At 43.6% G+C, this 16,536-nt stretch overlaps 1 protein-coding gene and 1 long non-coding RNA gene across 3 annotated transcripts; one reads left to right on the top strand and one right to left on the bottom strand.

Annotated features, from left to right (window-relative positions):
- Nucleotides 1-134: 134 nt before the first annotated feature.
- Nucleotides 135-7,171, bottom strand: LOC112616035. The gene is made up of 3 exons (XR_003117542.1): nucleotides 6,857-7,171; nucleotides 3,331-3,458; nucleotides 135-848 (listed from the first exon to the last, which is right to left on the bottom strand). It is a non-coding gene; the product is annotated as an uncharacterized LOC112616035 (long non-coding RNA).
- ETDB (embryonic testis differentiation homolog B) lies at nucleotides 3,459-4,985 on the top strand. 2 transcript variants are annotated; one of them, XM_025372984.1, is made up of 3 exons: nucleotides 3,459-3,546; nucleotides 3,998-4,235; nucleotides 4,628-4,985. In XM_025372984.1, the coding sequence occupies exon 3, from the start codon at nucleotides 4,677-4,679 to the stop codon at nucleotides 4,854-4,856; it is 180 nt and encodes a 59-aa protein (XP_025228769.1). In that variant the 5' UTR covers nucleotides 3,459-3,546; nucleotides 3,998-4,235; nucleotides 4,628-4,676; the 3' UTR covers nucleotides 4,857-4,985. The 2 variants fall into 2 exon arrangements, with proteins under 2 accessions (XP_025228769.1, XP_025228770.1); XM_025372985.1 differs by lacking the exon at nucleotides 3,459-3,546 and having other exon boundaries at nucleotides 4,229-4,254.
- Nucleotides 7,172-16,536: the final 9,365 nt, after the last annotated feature.

Raw genomic sequence — 16,536 nt, 5'->3', positions numbered from 1 at the left:
ATTTTGCATCAACACTTGAAAGACCATTCTTTATTTCCTGAGCATTTCTGATTACCTCTTTAGCTCCCTTTCTTTTTTTCTCAATTTAAGAAGTATATCTCTTGCGAGAATTCTCTCCCCACTCTGCAAGCCACTCTCATTTTAAATTTATTTGATTTCAATTTTTACCCACGCTCTCCCCCAAACTTCAAGGGAGACAAATCAAGACCTCTAAGCGGGCTCCTTAAAGGCCCCTCCCCCTAGAAATTTAGGGTTGCAGGGCCTCTCCACGTGTCCACTCAGCTGCCCTTCCACCTTCTCGAAACAGGGCCCCTCGTGGCTCCAACACCCCCAGACTCTACAACGTTAGTAAACACCTTCTCAGGGGGGAGTAGGTAAAGTTCATCTGCTGTGGCCTCGAGTAACACAGAGACTGGTCAGAAGTCAAGAAACTAGGTGATCAAAGACCATGTACAACCAAAAGCAGTGAGAACACAGCTTCCATTTGTAATGGTTGTATCAGGGGAAGGATTTATTGATCCACACCATTTTCTTGGATTTTCTATCCTTCCCAGGGTGCAAAGGTGGGTTGATTGTATGGCGTGTTGGCAAAGGCCAGGTCCACCCTGGTGTGGTTTGTGTCAGTGTCCACAGCCACTCTGTCAGATCCACATCGTTTCTATGATTCCCAAGCTGTCTACTGAGTAAAACGCTCAGCACAGATTTAGAGGCCAGGCTGGGTCTCAAGTATTCGTCCGCCTTTCTCCTGATGCTCCGTGCAGATGTGCTGGGACCGACTTCAGAGTGTGCCTGAGCCATGACTGCTTGACTCCACAGATGGCTTCAGGAAGACAGCACAGAAGAGAGACCTGTGAAAGTTGATGGAATCTAGAATTACCTGAAGGAGAAGCATCAAGTAGCCCCCAAAGCCTCTCTGCACTTCTCCTCTCTAACCCACACGATCATAAAAGTCAGCTTTGTGGCAACTTGTGATTTTTAAATGCCAGGTATATAATTTCTTTGAGTTCCACATATGCATGAGTATATTTCTAGAATCTCTTTTTTGGTCCATGGACATGTCTATCAATTCCTGCTTCATTCACTAATACTACAGAGTAAGTTTTGAGTCCAGAATGACAAGCTACCCCTGTTGCATAATCCTTCACATTTTTTGGCAATATAATTTCATCTGATCCAGTTACACACACATACTCAAAATTCTGCTACAAGCTATGATTAGGATTGTACTGGATATATTGATTTTATTAGAGGCGAATTGATGCCATTGCAAAAATTGATCTTCCTCTTAAGAAAAATGTAGTATTTTAAAATATCATGTGTATATTCAAACTGAAGGCTCATAAAAAGTGGCATGTGTGTTTTCCTTATATTTCATTATTTTTCCAGGTATTTCATAATATTTGCAACCAATGTAAATAGGATAGCTTAAATCTATGATATTCCCTATTTATTGGAAGACGGCAAATTTTTAATATATTTATGTATTCATTTATTTTTATTGTAGAGATGGGGTCTCCTTATGTAGCCCAGGCTGGTCTTGAGCTCCTGGGCTCCAGCACTCCACTCCCCTCAGCCTTCCAAAGTGCCTATAAAGGCAAGAGCCGCTGTGTCTGACCTAGTGTGCAAAGTTTTTATACATTTAACTTTTATCAATCAGCCTCTCCTGGCCTATTTTCTAGGTGATTGCCTTGGATTTTTAGGATGTCAAAGTTCCTTAAGAGAAAGATAGTTTTCTACTTTCTTTGTTAATAAAATACACCAATAAGTTATCTTCCCTCTCCAAATTGTTCAAGACAATGAATATGGCCTCAGGGTCTTTACATGGTTCTATGTGGCCAGGAGAAAACCTGGAGGACCGAGCCTGCCTTACCTGCCACTCAAGAAAGGGTGTGTGTGACCTGGGTCACTTTAAAAACAAAAATTAAAAACGTGCTATCTATAGAAAGGGAATGTAGCTCCAGTTCAATGAAAATTTTCATAAACGGTGAGTATTGACCTATTTAAGGAACAGTCAGTGCCAAAAAGATTCTGACATTGACTTACATATTTAGACTCTGGCCCTGCAGAGCTACATCTCATCTTTGCATCTACAGGGCTGCTTATGGCAATCGCCATGACCGTCTGCCTTAGGGGCTTTTTGTCTTACAGTTGGAGCAGGCTGGATATGGCCCAAGGCCAACTGCAGGTCTTGAACTCCTGGGCTCATGCAATCCACTCCCCTCAGCCTTCCAAAGTGCTGGGATTATAGGTGAGAGCCACTGTGCCTGACCTAGTATGCAAAGTTTTTATGCATTTAAGTTCTGTCAATCAGCCTCTCCTGGTCTATTTCCTAGGTGATTGACTTGGATTTCTAGGATGTCAGCTCCTTAAAAGAAAGAGTTTTCCACTTTCTTTGTTAATAAACTACACCAATAAGTTATCTTCCCTCTCCAAATTGTTTAGAACACTGAACATGGCCTCAGGGTCTTTACATGGTTCTATGGGGGCTGGGAGAAAACCTGGAGGAGTGAGCCTTCCTTCCCTGCCACTCAAGGAAGGGAGTGTGTGACCTGGGTCACTTTACAGTAACATCAATTTCCTTAGTTCTTACATAAGACTGACTGGGCAGCCAGTGAGGAGGCAAGCCACATCTCATAATAGTCATTTTAGTTCCTCATGGGAACCACACTACAAAAAACACAAAGCGCTGTCCTCACGGTTATCCCTCTGACAGCCTGGAAAATCCATGTCCTGCATCTAGACAATACCCACGTGGGTCACACTGTAATGGTAACAATGTAGTTATTCTAGATCAGAGACTTGGAAGGGAATATGTCTCAAGGAACTGGTCCAGTTTTAGCATAAGATTTTCCAAAGCATTAAAAGCCCACCTGCATCCCAGATCCACACAATAAAGGTGTGAAGCTCCACTGCACTGAGCTTTGAGAGGGTTTAGATAAGTGTGGGAGACACAGCAATGTTTAATTGAAGTGTTCAATTTCTGCAACTAAACACTCCATTTACATATATTGCGTATTATAGAAGGAGTACTTGCAGAGTTATGACCAAGGATGGATGCAAGATTGAGAAGCAAGTAGGAAATTTGACCTGGAACTAGTTCCTGGATTGGAACATGGCGGACAGAGTTGCTGATCACTACCCAGGGGACAAGGCAAGATGCAATGGGTGCTGTTTATTTACACAAAGGAGAAATTTTAATGGATTTTATATGAGCCAGGGACAAGCTCTGAGGCCAGGATAGTTGAGGCAAGTTCTGTCTAGGAAGGAGACATGCATATGGCACCCGGCCACAGGATATACTCACCTCCTCTCCCAGCAACTTCCACTCACCTTATTCAGGCGTGAACCAGAAGGAAACCAGGGATGGTGGCCAGTGTTTGAATCTGCACTAGGTTCTGAAGGCAATTGTGAGTCACCATAGTAACTATGACCTCACTTGGTACAATCAGGCCCTGGGACTCAAGGAAAGGGAGAGAGTGCCAAGCTGTTGCTGTTCACCCTCTGGTCCAGATCTTTTCTTCAAAAGAAACCTGAGTGGTCTCACAGGTAAAATACCCTGATATACCAAGATCATAGAGCATCCTTTTGTGCCGTTAACTAACTAACCTACCAGATAAACCCCAACCCTATTTGGTAATGGGGAGAGTTTATCAGAGAGTCATTTGTTCAAATTGATACAGAGACACTATAGAGCAGTGGGTAAAAGCAGAGGCTTCAGACACAGGCTTTCTCAGTTCCAATCTCACCTCTCTGTCACTTGGGCAAGGTTTTTAATCTCTCATGAGAGGTCAAAATAGAGAACACTGTTTTGAATCTGTGCTAGATTCAAATGAAATGCAGAACAGGGTTTTGGCGGATGAGTCAGGGCCAGGCATCAGAGGTGAGTACAATCTTTAAGCCACTGTGATTACGTTCCCAGGATGGAAAATCAGCAGGATGGATCTTAGAAACAGAAACTAGGTAGCACTTGAGAATGTCCAGTTTATTTCCTACACAGGGGTTTGGAGTAAGATTCATACCTGCTTCACCAGTGATTTTCAAAGGAGGCAAATCCTATTTGAAGCTAAAGTCACGTAAAGAGATTTGGAATGAGGAAACAAATTATAGCAGCCTGCAAATTGTAGAATGAAGAACTGCAAATGTAAAGTACTGAACTCTGTTATGGATAGATTTACCAAAGAGAATTACTCTGTACAACATGAATAATGTAGTTCAGAAGGAAGCCCATATTCCAGGTACAGGGAAAACTCAGAAGTGAGAAGAAGACAGCTCTGAAAAAAAGCAACATAAAATCCAGTTAACATTAGTGTGGGTATAAGAATTAGAACGACACTTGAGCTATAAGGTAGTGTTTTGTGTACAATCTAACAAGCCTGTGTGTGACAGGTAATGATCAGAGTGATGCAACAGTGTGCCCTTAGTGTCCCGGGTCCCATCAGGCTGATGCACAAACCCATGTGTAAGACAGATTGAAGAAACAATATGGTTGGTGCTTCCTGTGACTACTGCTGGTAGCTCTGTGTGTGTGTGTGTGTGTGTGTGTGTGTGTGTGTGTGTGTGGTTTTGTGCCAGTGAGGAAGAGGTTGTCGGGTCCACTTGATTACCTAGAATGCATCATCTTTTTCAGGCTTCCTCGGTTGCGCTGTTTTACTGAGGTTGTGTGGAGTCAACAAGTCATGGATAAAGAACTCCCGAAAGGCAGCCCCAGAGAGACCACACTGAACATCAAGAAATCAGACAAATCCTTCAAACGCAAGAAGCCCACCAAAAATGTGCTGGTCTTTTTAATCAACAGACAACTGGGCAGGCACAGAAGTGACATCGACCTGTCAAGGTGGCTGTGGATGCTGTCATAAAGCAACTCCAGGGTAGACATGGCCTTGGACAAAAAGTCATGTGGCTTATGTGCTGAGGCCTGCCCAGAATTTTGAGAAATTAAATATAATTAGAACAATAAACTCTCCTCCCACGTTTGAGCCATTAAAACAGAGTCTGTCATTTCACTCCTTTAGGTTGGATGTGTGTTTGCTGACAGGGTGTTCTTGGGTTACACTGGAAGGGGCTTCTGTTCATCCTAACACGCTGTGCAGGGGTGCTCAGACACAGAGCAGAGGGTGAGATCATGCTGCACACCAGATCTCCCCCATCATCAGTCTGAAAAACACTGCGAAGTCGAAGTGATGTAGTACTTGGCATTCAAGGACCAAAGACTCTAATCCCTAGCCATTTTGGAGAGACAGCCCTGGTGTTCCCCTCTAAAACCCAATGCTTGCCCTAGTGAAAAGACATTGTTTAAGAGCAGACCAAGAGTTGGGCTGGGGCTTTGGGATATGTTTTAACACTGCCAATATCATATCCACAGAGCCTTCCAGAGGCAACCGCTCTGCTCTTTGTCCCCAGGAAAGTATAGAATGCTCTGGTCGCTTTTTTTGTGGCATGTCAAACAAACCTTCTCAGGCTACAGCCAAATAGAATTCATTTGACTGAAGTGAAGCCACCTGATAGGACAACAACACACATGAGATGGCTCCCGTTGAAGAAGTTCTGTCCCCAAGCAATGTGCTGAGCAAGTCATATACTCATTCTGAGAAACCTGAAATGGGAACTATGTGGGCAATTGGTCACTGACAAGTGAGAGTTAAAGCTGAAGAGGGGACAGGGAGAGCAAAGAGGTCAGAGCCATGGTGAACATGGGCAAGCCTAAGTGAGGAGTAAGATGAAATTTACATAAGGTGAACCATTAAAGCCATCACAAATTCCAGGCATTTCTCTAGTCCTTTCACGTGAGATGCAAAATAAGCCTGCAAGCAGTCCTCTGTCCCCTCTTTCTCTCCTTCCCAATTCCCTGTGTTCTCACAATCTGTCCAGCATTCCCCAGAGCCCCTTCCTGTGTCCCCTCCCCCACCACATCTAAGGGGCTGTTACTCTCCCCTTAGCCAGGTCTCTTCCAGATTTTTTATATGGTAGAAAATTAAACTGCTCTATGTCCTTTTCACCATCCTCTTTGTCTCTGTCACTTTCTCTGTCCCTGCACTGATGCAGCATTGCCAAAAAGGAGCCACCAGCCTCTCCTCAGAGGATGCAGCTGGCTGTAGGATGGAGAGGAGAGGTTAGAGGCTGCCAGGTAGAAGGGCCTCCTGGGTGCACTGTTGGGAGGAATGCTGCCTGGACACTGCTATGTTGGTGACTGTTTACCTGCAGTCCAGCATCATACAGTGGCTGTGAGGTGGAGAAGAGGTGGGGAATGGAGGCTGAAAGAACAGCAGGCAGGGCAAGAAGGAGCCAAACCCACAGGAGCAGAGGCTGACAGCAGCCAACCTCCTACACTCCATGGCCACATAACAGAAGAGACAGAATTTGGGATACAGAGTTACAAGTGAATAAATTTCACCATCATACTGAGTGAGAAAACAAGAGAAAACAGAATTATGTACCAAAGAGAAACTCAACTGTGCCAAGCAGTACTTGGATATATACATAGACAGTAAAGTTACCCAGACTAGAGCAGCAGCACATTCAAGTGGAACTCTGTCCAGTTTCCGACTTGGCTAATGCCCCCAAAACAACTGGTACCAACTATTTCCCATCTTGCAAAGAGTTGCCTAACAATGGAGGCCTGGTAAAGAAGGCAATCACAAACAATCATGTGAACTCTGACCACTCACCCACCTGTGGATGGCTATTCACACTGGAATTCTGGGTGGGTTGGAGACCAGACAGGCACGCTCCCCAGGGATTGGATGGTGTTCTGAGTTTAAACGAGGAAAACTTCTTACACTTCAAATTTACTGGAAGATTGGGGCTACTCAGTGTTCACCTAGAGAACTTGACTTTTGTTTCCAGAAGTGAAACTCACAAGTAAGAAATCCAGAAGGAAAGTGGCTGTAGAAGAGGGAGAGAAGATTTGGCCAAAATTCCTCTGAAGAGGTTTTTCTCAGATCTTAGTGGCAGCCAAATGTAACCTTCTTGGGACGGGGAAGCTGGTGGAAATCTGGGTGCAGCTGACTTACAGGAATCTGAGGCTGAGTGGAGACCATGCACACAGTGTCAGGAGACACTCTACTGCTCTTGCATTTCTAGCTGCTGCCTCTCATTGCTCAAATCACTAACCAGACAGCCAGGAAGCCAAGGTGATGCGGTCCATGGTATCAGACTTCTGGAACACACAGCCCTGCAGAGAAGCATATATCTAGTTGGACAAACTGAGAAGAATCAAATCAATTCACCACTTTTTTCTACTTCCATCACCCACTGTTGCTTTAATCAGAGGAATAAAACCCTTGCCCAACACATGGTAGCATCCACAGTGTTGTGGGCCATCTTATCATAACAGATGAGGTCGATTTGATTATAATACCATGTGGAACCTAAGTTGTAACTCTAATGGTTACAAGAAAGTTTCCTACACATTCACATTGACTGGGTGAAAGAAAAGTCACCTTGGCAGGGCATAGAGGAAGATGGCACAATAGAAACCTACGCTACTCATCCCATCTCCCTTCACTGGAACATCAGATTTTAACAACTATCTGCACACAAAAAACACTGCCACAAGAACCAAGAATTAGGTGAGCAATCACATCACCTGGTTTTAACTTAATATCACTGAAAGAGGCATTGCACAGGGCAAGAGAGGTAGTCTGGAACCGCCAATGCTACCCCTCCTCCATTCACCAGCATGGAGAGTCTGTGCACTTTGGGGAGGGAGAGTGCAGCAAGTGGGAGACTTACCTTGAACTCAACGCTGCCCTATCGCAGCTGAAAACAAATCCATGCAGGGTGCAGCCAGTGCCCACACACAGGTGTGGGGTGCATTTTGACCAGCCCAAGCCAGGAGAATTGCCCTTCCCATCAGTTGAAACTTGAGCTTCTTCTCAAGCCTCGCCACTGTGGGCAAAAGCGCTCTAGAGTCCTATGTAAACTTGTAAGGCGGTCTAGGACACAAGGACTGCAGTTTCTAGGGAACTCCTAGTGCTGGGCTGGGCTTACAGCCAGTGAACTCAGGTGGCACGTGACCTAGGGAGACAGCAGCTGACATGACTAATGGAGTCCATGTGCCATCCCTCCTCCAACCCCTGGTAGTACAGCTCACAGCAATTAAAATGTCCCCTTACTTCTGCTTAAGGAGAGGAGAGTGAACAAAGGTAGTCCTTTATAGCAGTGTAAAAATGGATTAACACAGTAAAGGGGACATTATCTTGCATCTTTGATACCAGCTGAATCACAGTAGAATAGTGCACTGGGCGGAGTTGTAAAGCTCCTTTCCAGGCCCTAGCTCCTGGACGACATTTCTAGATACACACTAGGCCAGAAGGGAGCCCATTGCCTTGAAGGAAAGGACCCAGTCCTGGCAGGACCTATCACCTGCTGACTAAAGAGCCCTTGGGCACTGAATAACACCCAGCGAGATGCAGGGAGTAAGCCATGGGCCTTGGGCTCTGAGACGTGCTGACTTCAGGGATGACCCAGCATTCTCCCACCTATGGTGAAGGACTCCTTCCATTTGAAACAAGAAGAGCAACAAGCAGGCTGTTGGGGTCCTCGAGTCCAGGTCTCAGCTCTTAGACAGCATTTCTGGACCTGCCCTGGGCCATAGGGGAACCCACTGCCCTGCAGGGTGAGCCCCAGGCCTGGCAGCATTCACTACAAGCTGATGAAAGAGCTCTTAGGCTTTAAGTGAACATTGGTGATGGCCTGGTAGAACTCCCCATGGACCAGTGGTGATGGTGGCCACAGGGGGAGATTCCTATACCTGTGCAAAGGGGAGGGAAGAGTGGGAAAACTGTATTGTAGTTGGAGTGCCAGCTTAGCTGCAGTCGAACAGAACAAAAGGTAAATTGCGAAGGTTTTTTTACTCTAATCCCTGGCTCCCGGACTGCATCTCTGGACACACCCAGGACCTGGGGGAACTCCCTGCCTTGAAGGGAATGACCCTGGGCAAGGCCCACTGCTGTGATGGCCTCAGGTCAGGCCCAGTACAGTCCCAGTGGTGGTAGCCACAGAGGACTTTCATCACCACACGCCAGTGTCAGGTGCTCAACACAAAGCACCCTACTCCATTTGTATGGCATCTGTTTCTGGAGGTGGGGAAGTATATACCCAGTAATGGGATTTCTGGGTCAAATGGTAATTCTAGTTCTAGATCCTTGAGGAATTGCCACACTGTCTTCCACAATGGTTGAACCAATTTACACTCCCACCAACAGCGTAAAAGTGTTTCTATTTCTCCACATCCTCTCCAGCATCTGTTGTTTCCTGACATTTTAATGATTGCCATTCTAACTGGCGTGAGATGGTATCTCATGGTGGTTTTGATTTGCATTTCTCTGATGACCAGTGATGATGAGCTTTTTTTCATGTGTCTGTTGGCTGTATGAATGTCTTCTTTTGCGAAGTGTCTATTCATATCTTTTGCCCACTTTTTCATGAGGTTGTTTGGTTTTTTCTTGCAAATTTGTTAGAATTCTTTGTAGATTCTGGATATTAGCCCTTTGTCAGATGAGTAGATTGCAAAAATTTTCTCCCATTCTGTAGGCTGCCTGTTCACTCTGATGGTAGTTTCTTTTGCTGTGTGGAAGCTCTCTAGTTTAATTAAATCCCATTTGTCTATTTTGGCTTTTGTTGCCATTGCTTTTGGTGTTTTAGTCATGAAGTCCTTGCCCATGCCTATATCCTGAATATTATTGCCTAGGTTTCCTTCTAGGGTTTTTATGGTTTTAGGTCTAACATTTAAGTCTTTAATCCATCTTGAATTAGTTTTTGTATAAGGGGTAAGGAAGGGATCCAGTTTCAGCTTTCTACATATGGCTAGCCAGTTTTCCCAGCACCATTTATTAAATAGGAAATCCTTTCCCCATTTCTTGTTTTTGTCAGGTTTGTCAAGGATCAGATGGTTGTAGATGTGTGGCATTATTTCTGAGGCCTCTGTTCTGTTCCATTGGTCTATATTTCTGTTTTGGTACCAGTACCATGTTGTTTTGGGTACTGTAGCCTTGTAGTATAGTTCGAAGTCAGGTGGCGTGATGCCTCCAGCTTTGTTCTTTTTGCTTATGATTGTCTTGGCAATGCGGGCTCTTTTTTGCTTCCATATGAACTTTAAAGTAGTTGTTTCCAATTCTGTGAAGAAAGTCATTGGTAGCTTGATGGGGATGGCATTGAATCTATAAATTGCTTTGGGCAGTATGGTCATTTTCACGAAACTGATTATTCCTATCCATGAGCATGGAATATTCTTCCATTTGTTTGTGTCCTCTTTTATTTCGTTGAGCCGTGGTTTGTAGTTCTCCTTGAAGAGGTCCTTCACATCCCTTGTAAGTTGGATTCCTGGGTATTTTATTCTCTTTGTAGCAATTGTGAATGGGAGTTCACTCATGATTTGGCTCTCTGTTTGTCTGTTAATGGTGTATAGGAATGCTTGTGAGTTTCGCACATTGATTTTGTATCCTGAGACTTTGCGGAAGTTGCTATCAGCTTAAGGAGATTTTGGGCTGAGACAGTGGGGTTTTCTAAATATACAATCATGTCATCCACAAACAGGGACAATTTGACTTCCTCATTTCCTAATTGAATACCCTTTATTTCTTTCTCCTGCCTGATGGCCCTGGCCAGAATTTCCAACACTATGTTGAATAGGAGTGGTGAGAGAGGGAGTCCTTGTCTTGTGCCAGTTTTCAAAGGGAATGCTTCCAGCTTTTGCCCATTCAGTATGATATCGGCTATGGGTTTGTCATAAGTAGCTCTTATTATTTTGAGATAAGTTCCATCAATGCCTAGTTTATTGAGAGTTTTTAGCATGAAGCACTGTTGAATTTTGTTGAAGGCCTTTTCTGCATCTATTGAGATAATCATGTGCTTTTTATTGTTGGTTCTGTTTACGTGATCGATTACGTTTATTGGTTTGCATATGTTGAGCCAGCCTTGCATCCCAGGGATGAAGCCAACTTCATCTTGGTGGATAAGCTTTTTGATGTGCTGCTGGATTCTGTTTGGCCTCATAAAATGAGTTAGGGAGGATTCCTTCCTTCTCTATCAATGGAATAGTTTTAGAAGGAAGGGTACCAGCTCCACTTTGTACCTCTGGTAGAATTCGGCTGTGAATCCGTCTGGTCCTGGACTTTTTATGGTTGGTAGCTATTAATTATTGCTTCATTTTAGAGCCTGCTATTGGTCTATTCAGAGATTCAACTTCTTCCTGGTTTGGTCTTGGGAGAGTGTATGTGTCCAGGAATTTATCCATTTCTCCTAGATTTTCTAGTTTATTTGCATAGAGCTGTTTATAGTGTTCTCTGATGGTAGTTTGTATTTCTGTGGAGTCGGTGGTGATACCCTCTTTATCATTTTTTATTGCATCTATTTGATTCTTCTCTCTTTTCTTCTTTATTAGTCTTGCTAGTGGTCTATCAATTTTGTTGATCTTTTCCAAAAACCAGTCCCTGGATTCATTGATTTTTTTGAAGGGTTTTTCGTGTCTCTATCTCTTTCAGTTCTGCTCTGATCTTCGTTATTTCTTGCCTTCTGCTAGCATTTGAATTTTTTGCTGTTCCTTCTCTAGTTCTTTTAATTGTGATGTTAGGGTGTCAATTTTAGATCTTTCCTGCTTTTTCTTGTGGGCATTTAGTGCTATAAATTTCCCTCTACACACTGCTTTAAACGTGTCCCAGAGATTCTGGTACATTGTGTCTTTGTTCTCACTGGTTTCAAAGAACATCTTTATTTCTGCCCTCATTTCGTTATTTATCCAGTAGTCATTCAGGAGCAAGTTGTTCAGTTTCCATGTAGTTGTGTGGTGTTGAGTGAGTTTCTTAATTCTGAGTTCTAATTTGATTACACTGTGGTCTGAGAGACTTTTGTGATTTCTGTTCTTTTACATTTGCTGAGGAGTTCTTTACTTCCAATTATGTGGTCAATTTTAGAATAAGTGTGATGTGGTATTGAAAAGAATATATATTCTGTTGATTTGGGGTGGAGACTTCTGTAGATGTCTGTTAGGTCTGCTTGTTGCAGAGCTGAGTTCAGGTTCTGGATATCCTTGTTAACCTACTTTCTTGTTTATCTGTCTACTATTGACAGTGGGGTGTTAAATTCTCCCATTATTATTGTGTGGAAGTCTAAGTCTCTTTGTAGGTCTCTAAGGACTTGCTTTATGAATCTGGGTGCTCCTGTATTGGGTGAATATATATTTAGGATAGTTAGCTCTTAGTTCTTCTTGTTGAATTGATCCCTTTACCATTATGTAATGGCCTTCTTTATCTCTTTTGATCTCTGTTGGTTTAAAGTCTGTTTTATCAGAGACTAGGGTTGCAACTCTGCTTTTTTTTTGTTTTCCATTTGCTTGGTAGATCTTCCTCCATCTCTTTATTTTGAGCCTATGTGTGTGTCTTTGCACATGAGATAGGTCTCCTGTATACAGCACACTGATGGGTCTTGACTCTTTATCCAATTTGCCAGTCTGTGTCTTTTAATTGGGCTTTCGGCTTATTTACATTTAAGGTTAATATTATTATGTGTGAATTTGATCCTGTTATTATGATGTTCGCTGGTTATTTTTTGCCCATTAATTGATGCAGTTTCTTCATAGCATCGATGGTCTTTACAATTTGGCATGTTTTTGCAATGGCTGGTACCAGTTATTTGTTTCCATGTTTAGTGCTTCCTTCAGGAGCTCCTGTAAGGCAGGCCTGGCAGTGACAAAATCTCTCAGCATTTGTTTATCTGTAAAGGATTTTATTTCTCCTTCACTTACGAAGCTTAGTTTGGCTGGATATGAAATTCTTGGTTGAAGGCTGGGCGTGGTGACTCACGCCTGTAACATCAGCACCTTGGGAGGCTGAGGCAGGCGGATCACAATGTCAGGAGATCAAGACCATCCTGGCTAACATGGTGAAACCCCATCTCTACTAAAAAAATACAAAAAATTAGCTGGGCATGGTGGCGGGTGCCTGTAGTCCCAGCTACTTGGGAGGCTGAGGCAGGAGAATGGCATGAACCCAGGAGGTGGAGCCTGGAGCTTGCAGTGAGCCGAGATCACACCACTGCACTCCAGCCTGGGTGACAGAGCAAGACTCCATCTCAAAAAAATAAAATAAAATAAAATAAAAAATAAAAAAAGAAAAAGAAAAGAAAAGAAATTCTGGGTTGAAAATTCTTTCCTTTAGGAATGTTGAATGTTGGCCCCCACTCTCTTCTGGCTTGTAGGGTTTCTTCTGAGAGATCTGCTGTTAGTCTGATGGGCTTCCCTTTGTGGTTAACTCGACCTTTCTCTCTGGTTGCCCTTAACACTTTTTCCTTCACTTCAACCTTGGTCAATCTGACAATTATGTGTCTTGGGGTTGCTCTTCTCCAGGAGTATCTTTGTGATGTTCTCTGTATTTCCTGAATTTGAATGTTGGCCTGCCTTGCTAGGTTGAGAAAGTTCTCCTGGATAATATCCTGAAGAGTGTTTTCCAACTTGGTTCCATTCTCTCCATCACTTTCAGGTACAACAATCAAACATGGATTTGGTCTTTTCACATAGTCCCATATTTCTTGGAGGCTTTGTTCATTTCTTTTTACTCTTTTTTCTCTAACCTTGTCTTCTTACTTTATTTCATTAATTTCTTCTTCAATCACTGATACCCTTTCTTCCACTTGATCAAATTGGCTATTGAAGCTTGTGCATGTGTCATGAAGTTCTTGTGCCATGGTTTTCAGCTCCATCAGGTCATTTAAGGTCTTCTCTATGTTGTTTATCCTAGTTAGCCATTCATCTAATCTTTTTTCAAGGTTTTTAGCTTCCTTGTGATGGGTTCAAACATCCTCCTTTAGCTCGGAGAAGTTTGTTATTACTGACCTTCTGAAGCCTACTTTTGTCAACTCATCAAAATCATTCTCCATCCAGCTTTGTTCCATTGCTGGCAAGGAGCTGTGATCTTTTGGAGGAGAAGAGGTGCTCTGATTTTTAGAGTTTTCAGCTTTTCTGCTCTGGTTTCTCCCCATCTTTGTGGTTTTATCTACCTTTGGTCTTTGATGTTGGTGACCTACAGATGGGATTTTGTTGTAGATTACCTTTATGTTAATGTTGTTGCTATTCCTTTCTGTTTGTTAGTTTTCCTTCTGACAGTCAGGTCCCTCAGCTGCAGGTCTGTTGGAGTTTGCTGGTGTTCCACTCCAGACCCTGTTTAGGTGGGTATCACCAGCAGAGGCTGCAGAACAGCAAATATTGCAGAACAGCAAATATTGCTGCCTGATCCTTCCTTTGGAAGCTTCATCCCAGAGGGGCGGCCACATACATGAGGTGCCTGTCAGCCCCTACTGGGAGGTGTCTCCCAGTTGGGCTACACAGGGGTCAGGGACCCACTTGAGGAGGCAGTCGGTCCATTCTCAGAGCTCAAATGCCGTGCTGAGAGAACCACTGCTCTCTTCAGAGCTGTCAGACAGGGATGTTTAAGTCTGCAGAAGTTGTCTGCTGCCTTTTGTTCAGCTATGCCCTGCCCACAGGGGTGGAATCTAGAGGCAGTAGGCCTTGTTGAGCTGTGGTGGGCTCCTCCCAGTTTGAGCTTCCCCGGTGCTTTGTTTACCTACTCAAGCCTCAGCAATGGCAGACGCCCCTCCCCTAGCCAGGCTGCCACCTCACAGATCGACCTCAGACTGCTGCGTTAGCAGTGAGCAAGGCTCGGTGGGCGTGGGACCCACCAAGCCAGGCATGGGAGAGAATCACTTTGTCTACCAGTTGCTAAGACCTTGGGAAAAGCACAGTATTTGGGCAGGGAGTGTCCCTTTTTTCCAGGTAGTCTGTCACGGCTTCCCTTGGCTAGGAAAGGGAAATTCTCTGACCCCTTGTGCTTTCTGGGTGAGGTGACACCCCACCCTGCTTCAGCTCACCCTCCGTGGGCTGCACCTACTGTCCAACCAGTCCCAATGAGATGAAACAGGTATCTCAGTTGGAAATGCAGAAATCACCCATCTTCTGAGTCGATCATGCTCGGAGCTGCAGATCGGAGCTGTTCCTATTTGGCCATGTTGGAACACCCCTTCAGAGATCTTATCTAAGACCACCAAAGTGGTGCCTCTATGAGTCTTCATCCCTTCAAATTCCTTAGAATGCTGTGTTAGTCCATTTTCACACTGCTATAAAGAGCTACCTGAGACTGAGCAATTTATGAAGAAAAGAGGATTAATTGGCTCACAGTTCTTCAGGCTTAACTGGAAACATGACTTGGAGACCTCAGGAAACTTACACTCATAGCAGAAGGGGAAGCAAGCATATCTTACTGTGGTGGAGCAGGAGAGACAGACAGCGAAGGAGGGAGGGCCACACATTTTTAAACCACCAGATCTCATAAGAACTCACTATCACGAGAACAGCAGGGGCAAAATCCTCCCCCATGATCCAATCACCTCCCACAAGGCCCCTCCTTCAACATGTAGCTATTACAATTCAACATGAGATGTGGGTGGGGCCACAGAGCCAAACCATAATAAATGCCTTCCCCAGAAGGACAAGCACAAACAAGCCCAGACTGCATAGACTACAATGAATACCTAACTTTGTAATGCCAAGACACAGATGAACATCTACAAACATCAATACCATCCAGAAAAACAAGACCTAAACAAATGAACTTAAGAAGGCAACAGGGACCAATTCATGAGAAACAGAGACATGTGACATTTCAGACAAAGAATTGAACATTAGCAGTTTTGAGAAAAAGAAATTCAAAATAACACAGAGAAGGAATTCAGAATTCTAGCACATACATTTTACAAAAAGATTGAAATAATTTAAAAAGAATGAAGCAGAAATTCTAGAGTTGAAAAATGTAAATGACATCATGAAGAATGCATCAGTCTCTTAATAGCAAAATTTATCAAGCAGAAGAAATAATTAATGAACTTGAAGATAGGCTGTTTGAAAATACATAATCAGAGGAGACAAAAGAAAAAAGAATAAAAAACTGTGAAGGATGCCTGCAGGATCTAGAAAATAGCCTCAGAAGAGCAAATCTAAGAGTTATTTGCCTTAGGCTGAGAGCAGGGGCTCACACCTGTAATCCCAGCACTTTGGGAGGCCAAGGAGGGGAATTCACGAGGTCAGAAGTTCGAGATCAGCCTGGCCAAAATGACGAAACCCCATCTGTACTAAAAACACAAAAATTAGCCAGGTGTGGTGGCACATGCCTGTAGTCCTAGCTACTTGGGAGGCTGAGGCAAAAGAATCACTTGAACCCGAGAGGCAGAGGTTGCAGTGAGCTGAGATCACACCATTACACTCTAGCCTGGGCAACAAGAGCAAAACTTTGTCTCAAAAAAAAAAAGAGTTATTGGCCTTAAGGAGGATGTAGAAAGAGAGATAGGGGCAGAAAGTTTATTTAAAGGGGTAATATCAGAGAATTTCTCAAAGGCAGAGAAGAATGTCAACATTCAAGTACAAGAAGGCTATAGAACACCAAGCAGATTTAACCCAAAGAATACTACCTCAAGGCATTTAATAATCAAACCCTCAGAGGTCAAAGATAAAGAAGGAATCCTAAACACAGCAAGAGAAAAGAAACAAATAAC

This window comes from Theropithecus gelada, chromosome X (assembly GCF_003255815.1).
Source record: "Theropithecus gelada isolate Dixy chromosome X, Tgel_1.0, whole genome shotgun sequence".
In the NCBI taxonomy this organism is placed as follows: Eukaryota; Metazoa; Chordata; class Mammalia; order Primates; family Cercopithecidae; genus Theropithecus; species Theropithecus gelada.
This window is presented reverse-complemented; position numbering and strand designations above follow the sequence as displayed.